General features: G+C 36.1%; 1 protein-coding gene across 8 annotated transcripts in view; it reads right to left on the bottom strand.

Annotated features, from left to right (window-relative positions):
- The window catches only part of CEP350 (centrosomal protein 350), a 183063-nt gene that overhangs the window by 21572 nt on the left and 147218 nt on the right, over positions 1-14273 (bottom strand). For all 8 annotated transcript variants that reach the window (XM_069065450.1, XM_069065449.1, XM_069065444.1 and 5 more), the window contains 2 exons: positions 7185-7329; positions 3422-3582 (listed from right to left, as the gene is read on the bottom strand). In XM_069065450.1, the coding sequence (XP_068921551.1) occupies positions 3422-3582; positions 7185-7329 (306 nt within the window). The remainder of the gene's footprint in view (positions 1-3421; positions 3583-7184; positions 7330-14273) is intronic.

Raw genomic sequence — 14273 nt, forward strand, 5'->3', positions numbered from 1 at the left:
TGGCTCAGCTCTGATTTACCCTGCGTATATCTTCATGGTGTTTCCCTCCCACGAGTGTGAGCTCTTTCAGAGCAGGAAACATTTTTTGCCTTTCTTTATATCCCTAGTGCCTGGCACACAGTAGGTGTTAACAAGTGCTAGCTGACTGACTATAAAAATTTTTAAACCTGTATTTTAGGCCTCTAACAGTTTTTTTTTTTTTTAAAGCAATCAGGGTTAAGTAACTTGCTCAAGGTTACACGGCCAGTTATTATTTCTGGGTGTGGTGCTGAGTATCTGAGCCCGGATTCGATCCCAGGTCATCCCGACACTGGAGCCGATGCTCTTACTCGCTGAGCCACCTGGCCGCCCCTAAGCAATTGGGGTTAAGAAACTTGCTCAAGGTTACACGGCCAGGTGTTTCTGGGTGGGTGCTAAGTGTCTAAGCCCGGGATTCGATCTCCAGGTCATCCCGACACTGGAGCCGGTGCTCTTACTCGCTGTGCTACCTGGCCGTCCCTCTAACAGTTCTTGATATGAGTTCTCTTAAGTTTAGTACCTGTTGCATAAAATAATATGTCCTGGAGCGGCCAGGTAGCACAGTGAGTAAGAGCACCAGCCCCAGAGTCGGGATGACCTGGGATTGAATCTGGGCTCTGATACTTAGCATCACACCCAGAAAGAACTGGCCGTGTAACCTTAAGCAAGTTATTTAACCCCGATTGCTTAAAAAAAATATGTCCTTTAATTCTTCATCTAATTTTAATTTAATCTAGGACCTGTTGAAGAAGGCTCTTTTGGACTGGATTTCTAGGTCAGGAGATCAGAAAAAAGATGACTACAGGAAGACATTTCTCAAAGTCTCTAGAACAACTTTTGTGGACAAGACAGAGAGATTCAGGCTGCACGAGAGTAATGTTAAGCGGATTCAGGACGAAATGTAGATGTTAATATCAAATTGGAAAAGACTCCAGTCAAGTGTCCCAGAGATCTATGCTTAGCTCTGTACAACTTTATATCTTAATCAATGACTTGAAGGTATTATCTGATATACTTATCCAAACTGAAGATAACACAAATCTAAGAGGGATGGTTAATAGGCTAGATGATAGAATCAGGGTCCAATGAGGCTAAACCTAAGAAAATGAAATGCAATGTAAACTCTTACACTTGGCTTAAAAAAATCAACTTCATACATGGTAAAGAATGGCTATACAGCAGTTTGCAAAAGATCTGGGTGTTTTGGTGAACAATAGCTTGATATGAGTCAACAATATGGTACAGATTCCAAAAAACTACTGCAATTTTTGGCAGCACTGAGAAGCAGTCATAAATCAGAAGATAATACTGCTGTACTATGCTCCAGTCAAACCATATCTAGAATAATCCTTTCAATTCTGAGCTACCCATTTTAGGCAGGACACTGAAAACCTGGAATGTTTTTAAAAGGAGGCAACCAGGAAGGTAAAAGGTCTTGAGATTATGAAATATGAACCCTAATCCTAAGACTGAGTTCCCTTTCATTGGAAGTAAAGGCTAAATGAGCACTTATCAGGCATACGGTGGATAATTCTTTTTCAGGTATTGGTTGATCTTAACTGCCACTGAAGTCTATTCCTCCTCAGAAATTCTTCTCCCTCCATGTCCTTTCAGTTATCTATCAATAAATATTTATTAAGTGCCTACTATGTCACTGTGCCAAAGTGCTGGGGATACCAAAAAAAAAAACCAGATTCCAATTCTATTACATAACTAGGAATAACTAGTCTTCCCATTTTCAGTTATCCATAAATTTAATAATCACGCCATTTCTGTACGTCTTCATCTAAGGCCTCAGCCTACATCATAGAAGGAAATCATGTCTTATTTAAATTATCTGCCTTCCTGCTTACCACAGTCCCATACATAACAATAAATACAAATACATGTTTGCTGAATTGAATCTGAAGTTATTTAGGGCATCATGCAATGTAATTTAGGATGCCTTCTATGTAGCTAAAAGTAGAAAGCAAATGAAGTGAAATATATTACAATCTGAACTGTAGTTTTTTTCACATGTATATAACCCAAGAGAATGGAGTAGAAAAAATCCTCTTATGCTATTTCACTTTTCCAGAGTAATATAATTAACTACAAATCTCAAAAATGGAACTCTTTCTGGGTAATCAAGAAATTTTTTGTTTTTTCTACTTTGCTATATTACAAATTGTGGAAGATCTACAAATGTTTTAAAATGCCTAAATTCTATTAAGTGGGTAAGCCCTCAAATCTTTAAAAAAACTTCTACTTCAAATCTTTTCTCTACTAACAGTGGCAATATTCAGTCTAATCTACCACAGTCACAAAATTCCTTGATAACCAGTTTACACACACCTTATACATCATCACTCAAAATTACATGAGTGATGACATGCTCCTTTGCATTCTACCTCCTTGAAATTGGACAGCTAGATCAAAGTTGTTCAACCTTGCATACTTACTAAATGGGATAGGGCACTGGACTTGTGATTGTAGGTAATTCCTAGAGTAGGAAATTCCCTTTACCAATGCAAGTAAGCACATTCTCTTCAATTTATAGTTCTAAAGAGTTGTGTGGAACACTGAGAGGTTACACAGGCTGCCAGAATTATACAGCCAATGTATATCAGAGATAGGACTTGAATCGAGGTCTTCCTAAGCTTCAAGGCCAGCTCTCTTTCCATGATGTCATTGGGCTGGCTCTAAAGAGATATCCTATTTACAAAAATTTCTTACTATGACAAATCTAAGGAATGAGTTTCCATAGCAAAAACTCATTTTAGTGAGGTGGTGATTCTTCTATAGAACTAGCTTCTAGTTTTACTACTGGCATGAGGGCAGAACCAATTAACTTACATACTCTATCAACTTTGTCTCCTGTCATTCTTTAATGCCTACCTTTGCTATTAGGTACTTTATAACAGGACAGTGAAATTTATCAAAGCTATATACCCAGTGAGCATTTTATTAATAAATGTTATTATTAGTCATGATGATGGTGATCAGGATAATAACTATTTGGATAAAGTATTAAGATGTATTTGAAAAACAACAAGAAGCCATGAAAAGAGTTGCCAAATGTCTGACCAATAAGTACCAAGGAGCTTTGTGGCAACAAAATCACAATTCCATGGTGGTTTTTATTTTTTAAATGGTGCTTTGTATTGTTTAATTGGATAAGCATGTTGTTGTTTAATTTGTTAAAGTACCTTGTCTGGCAATATAAAATAATCATTGTCCCTTGTTTTAAAAAAAAAAAACTTTCAAGTTTAATCCTTTGTACAAGAGCTTAGATTTCCTCAGTACCAATTAGTAATGGAAAATTTCAAATCAACTATCACTTTGTTAATATTAGAAATGTTTTGGATTTCATATATGCATTAGTCTCGGTACCATATTACCCTTCTCCCATTCATTTTCTAACCTCTAACTGTTTGATCAGACTGGCCTCCTGGGCTTTCAGCCTCTCCTTTTGCCTTTTTTTCTGTTCCTTTTTCAGCTGATCGACAACTGATTTTCTCTTCCGAAGCTCATCCTTTAGAGCTCTGATTCTACCTTCAATGTCACTCTGGTCAGAAGTAGGTTCTGAAAGAGATACAATTAAAGCAATTTAAAATATATAGGTAAATAAATTTGTTATGATCTACACTGGGTTTTAATTTTTCCTCAGGTGATAAAGTTCACCCAAGGCCCTAAACCATATACTGTAAAATTTTAACAACAAAAAATTTTCCTAAACCACTATAATCAAATAAGTGTATGAAACCATGAAAACCTTCATGATTAATCTTAATTACAAAATAATTCAAAAGAGAACCTCATTTAAACAGAGGTAATATAATAAAATTTTCACAAATTAAGGAATAAAAAAAGTGTTAGGCTATATATCCTTTCTTTTTCAAGAATCTGTTTGTTTCCGTATTTTCAAGTTTCATTTCTGTCATTTGAAACTGCAAATAAAACCCTGGTAGTGGTATTAATACCTCAAAGAGTATAAACAGTTTAGTGACTTGAGGGTAAAATTCCAAATTACTTTCCAGAATGGCTGGACCAAGTCACAGCTTTACTAACAGTATATGAGTCACATCCTACTCATATAAGGAGACACTTCAGTCAGACAACAGAAGATAATTTTAAATACAAATCAGAAGATATATTTGTGTACTAAAACTCTTAACTTGTGAATAAAAAGACTGTATCTACCACTCCAGAATTAATTTAGAACTGCTGAATATCACAGAACTAATTATGGCATTTCTTGAAATCTACATTTACAGGAAGTAATATATATTCTCGTTTTTTTTGCTTTTTTGGAAGGGGGAAAGCATGGCAATTGGGGTTAAGTGACTTGCCCAAGGTTACACGGCTAGTAAGTGTTAAGTGTCTGAGGCCAGATCCAAACTCAGATCCTCCTGACTCCAGGACTGGTGCTCTATTCACTGCACCACCTAACCGCCCCTATATATTCTGTCTTTAAAGAGAGACACAGAGAGAGGGAAAGAGAGGAAGAGAGAGAGGGAGAGAGAGAGAGAGGGAGAGAGAGAGAGAGAGAGAGAGAGAGAGAGAGAGAGAGAGAGAGAGAGAGAGAGAGAGAGAGAGAGAGAGAGAGAGAGAGAGACTAGGCCTAATTCAAAGAAGCTTTTAACATGAAATGAGGAAGGCCAAGTTTTAGTCACAACTCCAATAACTTACAGGGTAACACTGGGCACGTTGCACTCATTTATGTAGGGACCCAGAAACTCATGACAAAACTCAGTAGATTTCAGTATTTACTAATTTGCAAACCACAAAAATATTATGGAATACTAACTCCATAAAGATATCATGAAGATAAAGAGAATCTTATATGAATTCCATGTACTATGCAGGTATTATGACTGGCTTCTTCTCTTTCTCTAACATTTATATAGTGATTTACTATGTGTCAGGCACTATGCATAAACCCTTTACAAATATCATCTCATTTAATTCTCACACAACTTGGGAGATAAGCACTATTATTATCCCCATTTTACAAATGAGAAAACAAAGGCAAAAAGAGGTTAAGTGACTTGCCCATGATCACACAGCTAGTCAATGTCTAAAGCTGGATTTGAACATGTCCTCCTGACTCCAGGCCTGGCACTCTATTCATAGTGCCACCTAGTTTCCCATTAAAGATTGTTTTGAAGAAAACATTTTTTTTTAAAGTGAAAAGACTTAATATAAAAAAATTCTATGTTACTCACACAAGACAATGGTTGTATAATCAGTATCCACTGTAGCAAATCAGTATCCATAGTAGCAAAAAGCTACTATGAATTCAGTATATTTTAAAATGAATTCATATTTTGTTAATTACAATAGCATCTATGTAACATTTAGAAATAGTAACACACAGGGGTGGCCAGGTAGCACAGCGAGTAAGAGCACCGGCTCCAGTGTTGAGAAGACCTGGAGATCAAATCCCGGGCTCAAACACTTAGCACACACCCAGAAACACCTGGCCATGTAACCTTGAGCAAGTTACTTAACCCCAATTGCTTAGGGGCGGCCAGGTGGCTCAGCGAGTAAGAGCACTGGCTCCAGTGTCAGGATGACCTGGATCAAATCCGGGGTCAGATACTCAGCACCACACCCAGAACTGGCCGTGTAACCTTGAGCAAGTTACTTAACCCCAATTGCTTTAAAAAAAAATAGTAACACACATATGTGTGAGACATTTAGTTAGGTAATAGATAGTATGCTTATTTGTTAATTTAGAAGTACCCTACTACAACTCTGAAGCTTCTCACAGACTGAGAACAACTGATTTAATGTAAATAAAAATATATTCCCATATATTTTTGCATTCTAAACAAAACTTTGAAGCTTCACAATTCTAAGTCTTTATTTAATGTTAGACTTATACCAAAAGACTAGTTAGTAGTTGATGATTCTAATCTACTACACTATGAATGGGAAATCTGTGTGGCATAAGCTAAAAACTAACCTTTCTAAAATTTAATCAACATCAATGTTTTTTAAATGAAATTATTTGTTGTGCTTTTTAGTCAAACAAACTACCAAGTACTTGAAGACTGAAAAGTTACTTTTATGATGCTATGAAGGAGACCATTGATTTAATTAAAAGTTCACCAGGAAGTGTACCTATCAGGCAAAAAAATCATATCAGTAGCGATTTTCTGAGACAAAATATAATTGTTAGTATTTTTACATCATCTGAGGTTGGTAAAAAGCTTAACAAAATCTACAAGAAATAATAAGAAATGTAATAATAAGTAAAATGCAGGAAAATTATATTGGCTTTTACTATACTGTCAACTCATAAGGACAGACATAAAAACAAAGTATTTTCCCCTGGGCAGAAAAGCCAAGGACTATTAAGACATAATATGGTATCTATGCTGTTGGATGAAGTCACTGTCAGATCTTTGTGCTTAATTTAAGCTTTTCTTTTTAACAGATGAAAAAGGTTCGATCTTAAAAGCTGTGTATGTGAGAAATAATTTTTATGATTTAGAATTGCTTTTAAAAAGACATGTATGAAAATATATTAAAAATAAACAAAAATAATGAAAAATGAAAAAAAAAACCCTAAGTATTATCAGGGTCAGACTAAGGTCTAATGAAAATGAAAAATATAGTATTCCCTACCAAATCACAGTAGATTGAGTATGTACAGGTAATTATGATGTTCCATGGTTTTATAAGAATTATCTGCTTTAGGAAAGTGTATTGCATTTATTCACTCTGAAGTCTTCTGATCCATTACACAAATAAAAAGGGATAATTCATCAAATGACCTTCACTGAAATGGACAGGACAAAAATAAAGGAATTCTGCTGGAAAAGATAATCTGATATGGAAAGTTAAGTTACTTGCTGTTTGACAGTACTATTACTAACCTGGGTATGATAGCAGTAAGATAATCATCTCAATTACTCTCAGCAACTTAAATAATCATAGTATTATCATCTAGCTTCACTGCTTACAGAATTCCTTGCCAACAAAACAGTACAGTATTTTATATGGCTCATTAACAGATGATACTCTATTCTTTTGAGGAACTTGTGATGTCAAAAGTTCTTTTACTTCAAAAAAAGAACTGTCAAGTTCAAGCAAAAGCTTAGAAATAGTAGTGAGTTGTTCATTCACAGAAATATAGAATTTGCTGAAATAATATATTTAAAGATTACTAGTCCTACCTGATTGTGTCATAGATAATGACTCATCTGACCAACTATGAGAGAGTTGATGAGATTTCCCAGATAGGCGAAGCTGTCCTCCAGTTCTGTGACTTCCTTTACTGGAATCATGCTTTGACAGAGATGTGCAACTTTTGGAAGGTGACTGTTCAAATATGGAAGCAAAGGGGGTAAATTAACTAATCTACTTTAAAAACTATTTAAAAAGCGAACATGATATGAGGGTAAAGTTCAATTTTGAAAGGGGGAAGAGAAGGGGAAGCATTTCTAGAAATGATTGTGATGAAAGAACAAAAAGCATCACTCAATCACATACATATATGTATATATATATATGTGTATATATATACAGAAAGTAAATCAATCAATAAACATTTATTAAGCACCTACTACTACATGCCAGGCATAGTGCTAAGCAACGGGGATACAAAAAGCAAAAACCAAAGTTCAAATTGCAAAAAGAAGTACTTGCCCTTAAAGAGCTCACAATCTAAACAAACATGTAACAAACAAGCTATGTATAAAAATAAATCAAAATAATTAAGAGAAAGAAGGTGCCAGAATTAAGAGTTTAGTTTTCCTGTTAATCACTGTTCTATTTTTGTGTCAAGGAAATCTGTTATCTAGAAGGATGCAGGTGAATACCAGGCAGTTTGGTCTGTTACTTCTGCAATACTGGCTGTCCATCAAGATAGCCTGGTCTATGACTGCAACACCAGCTAGACATGCAGGTGGACACTACCAGTGAGTTTTCCATAGTGACAAGATGAAAGGAGTTGTAGCTAGTCCAGCACCCCAAATCTCCAGTCGGCCATACTGTTTTCCCATCTATGAAGCTCCTTCTAGTTTTTGGATGCTCCTTTTTTTGTCTATGAAAATAATCTTTCAGCCCTCATTCAAGGTCTTTTGGCTTGATGAGAGCTAAAAATTCCTTGTATTGGTAACTGCTAACCTTACCAATAGACTGAACATGTTTGGAATTTTGTTACCTCAGTTTACCTTCATTTCAACAGCAACAGGTCTTAGAATGAATCTAATTAAACAGAGATCTTGGTATGATTCTATTATGTTTGGATGATCTTGAAAGAATGGAAGGGTAGAGAAGAGAAAGACACTGGAGGGAGAAGAATGGGGGAAATTATCTACATAAATTGGCTGCACAAGGAAGAATTTCTATAATGAGGGGGGCAAGTGAAGGGAGTGGACAATACTTGAACCACACTTTCATTTGAACTATTTCAAGGAGGAAAAAATAAACATACATATACATTTGGGTACAGAAACTCATTACCCAACAGGGAAGTAGGAAGGAAAGTGGTTAGGAAAAAGGACCAGGGGGTAAAGGGTGATAAGAGAGAAGATAGATTAAAAGAGGCCATGGTCAGAAGCAAAACAGACACTTAAAGAGGGGGAAAGGTAAAAAAAAAAAGAGAAGGATCCTAAGTATAAGAGAATAGAATGAAGGGAAACACACACTTAGGAATCATAACTGAGAATATAAATGGAATGAATTTACCCACAAAGTGGAGGAGAGCAAAATGGAGTAGAAACCAGAATCCAACAATATGTTGTTTACAAGAAACACACTTGAAACAAAAAGATCTACAAAGATTTAAAATCAGGAGCTAGAGCAGAATCTATTATGCTTCAGCTGAAAAAAGACAGGGGTGGTAATCATGATCTCAGAAAAAGCAAAGGCAAAAATAGACCTTATTAAATGAGATAAACAGGGAAACAACATTTTACTAAAAGGTACCATAGACAATGAATTAATATCAATACTAACCATAGATGCACTAAATGGCACAGCATGTAAAATTAAATTTTTAAAACAAATGTATTATTAATTTTAAACATTCTTTTCTTTTTAAATTTTGAGTTCCAAATTCTCTTCCTCCCTCTTACCCTTCCCCACCTACTGAGAAGGTAAGCAAAATGATATAAATTATACAAGTGAAATCATGCAAAGCAAATTTCCATAGTAGTCATGTTGCAAAAAAAGAAAAAAAAATTATAAAGAAAGCCAGAATAATCATACTTCAAATTGCACTCAGTTTCATCAGTTCTCTCTCTGGATACAGATACATTTTTTTCATCATAAGTCCTTTGGAATTGTCTTGGATCACTGTATTGATCAAAGTAACCAAGTCTTTCACAGTTTCATCATTACAACAACATTGCTCTTACTGTATGCACAATGATTTCCTGGTACATATCACTTCACTGTGCATTAGCTCATATAAGTCTTGCCATGTTGGTTTTCTGAAATTACTCCTGTCATTTCTTACAAAACAATGACAGTCCAAAACAATCACATGCCACAACTTTTTCAGCCATTCTCCAAATGATAGCATAACATCAATTTCCAATTCTTTGCCAACAAAAAGAGTTGCTAGAAATATTTTTTACATATAGGACCTTTTTCTTTGACCTCTTTGGGATATTTCAGTAGTGGTATTTCTGGGTGAAAGGGCAGGAAGAATTTTATAGCCCTTTAGACATCGTTCTAATTGTTCTCCAGGATGATTGGACAAGTTCAGAATTCCACCAACAGTTTATTGGTGTACCTACTTTTCCTCATCCCCTCCACCACCTGTCATTCCTGGTAGCTGTGAGGTGGTACCTCCAAACAATTTATTTTGCATTTCACTTATCAATAGTGATTCATATAACTAGAGATAGCTTTAATTTCCTCTACTGAAAACTGCCTATTCCTATCTCTTAACCATTTATCAACTGGGGAATGACCCTAATGTTTATAAATTTCACTCAGTTCCCTATATATTTGAGAAATAAGACTTCTGTAAGAGAAATTTGCCATAAAATTTTTGATATTACTCCATTGACTGTGGTACCTTTTAGCAAAATGTAGTTTCCCTATCTCTTTTAATTAGATCTAGTTTTGCTTTTGCTTTGTCTGAGATCGTAAGTATTATCCCTGTCTTTTTTTATTTTAGTTGAAGCATAACAGATTCTGATCTAGCCCTTTATTTTAACTCTATATGTATTTTTCTATTTCAAATGTGTCTCTTATAAACAACATATTGCTGGATTCTGGTTTCAAAACTATTTTGGCTATTCCCTTCTATTTTATGGGTGAGCACATTCCATTCAAATTCATAGTCATGATTACTGTGTAATTACCTCCATCCTATTTTCTTCTGTTCATCATTTTCTCCCTCTTTTTGTCCTGTCCCTTCTTAAAAGTCTGTTTTGCTTTTGATCACTGCTATCCTTAATCCACCCTCTCTTTCATCATAAACCCCGCCCCACTCCCACCCCATATCTCTTATCTTCTTCCCCTCTTATTTCCCTATTGGTAAGATAAAATAGATTTCTATACTCAGCTGAGTATGTATATGCATTCCACCTTCACTGAACCATTCCCTGAAAGCGAAGTTTAAACACTGCCTGCCACCCTTCCCTTCTCCCCACTTTACCTTTCACTATAAAAGTTCTTCCTTGCACACTTCTTTTATGTGAGAAAAATTTTCCCATTCTACCTCTTCCTCTCTTTTCTCCCAATGCACACCCCTTTCTCACCATTTCTTTCCTTTTTGGGGGGATTGGAGGAGTAGAAGAGATCACCCCCAGCATAATCAATTCATACTCATACCCTTTGAATGTAAGCATCTAAATTCTTAAAGAAAAAGTTAAATGAATTATAAGAATGAATAGTAAAATTATAATAGTCCCTCACAGACCTAGATAACACTATCACAAAATTAATAAGAAGTATAGGAGATGAAAAGAACTGCAGAAAAGTTAGATATGATGGACCTCTGGAGAACACTGAATGGAAATAAAAAGAAATATACCAATTTCTCAGCTTTGAATGGAATATTCACAGATTTGATCATGTATTTGGGCATAAAAACCTTAAAAATAAATGCAGAAATATTAAATGCATCTTTTCTGATCAAAATGCAATAAAAATTACATTTAACAAAAGACTTTTGAAGCACAGATTGAAAGTTAGTTAGAAACTAAACAACTTAATGCTAAAGAAAGACTAGATCAAGGAACAAATCATACAATCAGTAAATCTATAAAAGATAATGACAATGAAACAACATAACAAATTTGTGGGATGAAGCCAAATTAGGAGAAAATTTATATTTCTGAATTCTTTCAACAATAACAGAGAAAGAGTAGATCAACAAATTTAGCAAGCAACTAAAAAAATTTAAAAACCAACAAATTAAAACCTCTCAGTTAAAGACCAAAATAGAAACCCTGAAAATCAAAGGAGAGATCAACAAAATTGAAAGTAAAACAAAACAAAACAAAACACTGAATTAATAAAACAAAGAGCTAGGTTTTTCAGGGGAAAAAAAATCAATAAAACAGATAAATCACTAGCTAATTTGATTTTTTGGAGGGAGGGGGAGAGAAAACCAAATTACTAGACTCCATAATGAAAAAGATGAATTTACAATCAAATGAAGATGAAATAAAAGCAATTTTCAGGAGCTATTTCACCAATATTTTGCTATATGCCAATAAAACTGACAATTTATATAAAATAGAGGAATATTTACAAAAATTGAAATTCCCCAGATTAATAGAATAGGAAACAGAATACATAAGTAACCTATCTCAGAAAAAAACAAACTGAACAAGCCAAAAATTAACTCTCAGGGGTGGGGCAGGGAAAAACCCAGAAACAAATTGATTTCCAAGGGAATTTTACTACCTAAACCAAGGAGAGTCAAAACAAAAAAGAATAACTAAAGACCAAATTTCCCTAATGAAAAGTGATGCTAATTTTTTTTTTTAAGAAAATACTGAGGGGGGTGGGGACACAGAGCTAAGACAGCAGAGTAAAAGAAGGAACTTGGCTTGAGCTCTTCCCCCAAACATCTCCAAATACCTGAAAAAAATTACTCTAAAATTCTAGAGCTACAGAAACCACAAAATGAGAGTGAAACACATCTCCAGCTGAAGACAGCCTGGCAAGGTGACAAGAAGGGTCTATCACACTTGGGTGGGAGTGGAGTACAGTCCTATGAGGGTGCCAGCACAAGACCAGATCAGAGCAGGCCTCAGGGGACTGAATCACTTGCAGCTGTGCTGGTTTCCAGACTTCTCAAGCCACAAATGCCAAAGGCAAAGTAGAAGGTCAGTGGGGAAACTCTGCTGGACCTGGGTGTGAGAAGAACGTGGTCCAGGCCCAGGGCAGTGATGGCAGCAGTGGCTGCTTCCAGAGCTCCAGGTCCACAGATGGTGGGGGGATCAAGTGGCTAATCACAGTGTAGCTGCAGGGATCTCTATGCTGGCGCTGAGGCAGGATTCCCTTGCTTTGCCCTGCATGGACCTGGGTCACAATCTTGGGTGGTGGTCATGGGGTGAGGAGGAGTGCTTGTGAGGCAGAGCTTGTGGCAACTGTGGAGGTAGAGTCCACACAAAAGAGTGCTTGTGGTCACTCATAGACCAGACCACAGGGCAGGATAGGAGTAAACACCTCTCCTTTGATCATATTACTTTAGAAGAATTGAAAAGCCTAGAAGTAACTCTGACAACAACTGCACAAAACCCCAGAAATTTAGGACAGAGCACTCCCCACCCCGGAAGCAGAGTCCTACCTTGGCAAAGAGCTCAAAAGTCAAGTAATTGGCTGTAAAAATGAGCAAATAGAAGGAAAAAAAATCAGACTATAAAATCTTACTTTGGTGATAAAGAAGATCAAAACATAAAACCAGAAGAAGACAAGTCAAAACTCCTGCATCAAAATCCTCAAAGAAAAATATGAATTTGTTGCAGGTCATGAAAGAGCTCAAAAAGGATTTTGAAAATCAAGAGAAGCAGAGGAAAAATTGGGAAGAGAAATGAGAGTTTTGTAAGAAAATCATGAAAAACGAGTCAACAGTTTACAAAAGGAGATACAAAAAAACACTGAAAAAAATAACACCTTAAAAAACAGACTAACTCAAATGGCAAAAGAGGTCCAAAAAGCCAATAAGGAGAAGAATGCCTTAAAAAGAACTGGGCAAATGGAAAAGGAAGTCCAAAAGCTCACTGATGAAAATTATTCCTTCAGAATTAGAATGGAGCAAATGGAAGCTAATGACATTATGAGAAATCAAAACATTATAGAACAAATCCAAAAGAATGAAAAAATAGAAGACAATGTAAAATATCTCATTGGAGAAACAACTTAAGAGAAATAGCCATAAAAAGGGAATACTGAGAGAGGTGGTGGTCAAAAGGAAAACTCTTAAGGAGGAGAAGGGAGAAGGGGAGAAAAATAAAAGCATAAACAGGGAAGGGAATAGGATGGAGGAAAAGAGACAGATAGTAATCATAACTGTGAAGGTGAATGGGATAAACTCTCCCATAAAACGGAGGTAGATAGCAAAATGGATTAAAAACCATAATCCCACAATATGCTGTTTACAAGAAACACATCTGAAACGGAGGGATACACACAGGATAAAGGTAAAAGGCTGGAGAAAAATATATCATGCCTCAGCTAAAGTAAAAAAAAAGCAGGGGTAGCAATCCTTATCTCAGAAGAAGCAAAAGCAAAAACTGATCTAATTAAAAGAGATAAGGAGGGGCGGCCAGGTAGCACAGCGAGTAAGAACACCGGCTCCAGTGTCGGGATGACCTGGAGATCGAGTCCTGGGCTCAGACACTTAGCACCCACCCAGAAACACCTGGCCGTGTAACCTTGAGCAAGTTACTTAACCCCAATTGCTTAGGGGTGGCCTGGTGGCTCAGCGAGTAAGAGCACCGGCCCCAGTGTCGGGATGACCTGGATCGAATCCTGGGCTCAGATACTCAGCACCATAGCCAGAAATAACTGGCCGTGTAACCTTGAGCAAGTGACTTAACCCCAATTGTTTAAAAAAAAAAAAAGATAAGGAAGGAAACTATATCCTGCTAAAAGGCACAATCGAGAATGAAGCAATATCATTACTTAACATATATGCACCAAGTGATATAGCATCCAAATTCCTAGAGGAGAAGGTCAAGTAATTAGAGGATGAAATAGATAGCAAAACTATACTAGTGGGAGACCTTAATCTCCCCGTCTCTGAACTTGATAAATCCAATCTCAAAATAAACACAAAAGAAGTTAAGGAG

The sequence above is a fragment of the Petaurus breviceps genome, unplaced genomic scaffold (assembly GCF_028583685.1).
Source record: "Petaurus breviceps papuanus isolate PSGF00001 unplaced genomic scaffold, PetGlider_PUasm1.0 90692, whole genome shotgun sequence".
Classification (NCBI taxonomy): Eukaryota; Metazoa; Chordata; class Mammalia; order Diprotodontia; family Petauridae; genus Petaurus; species Petaurus breviceps.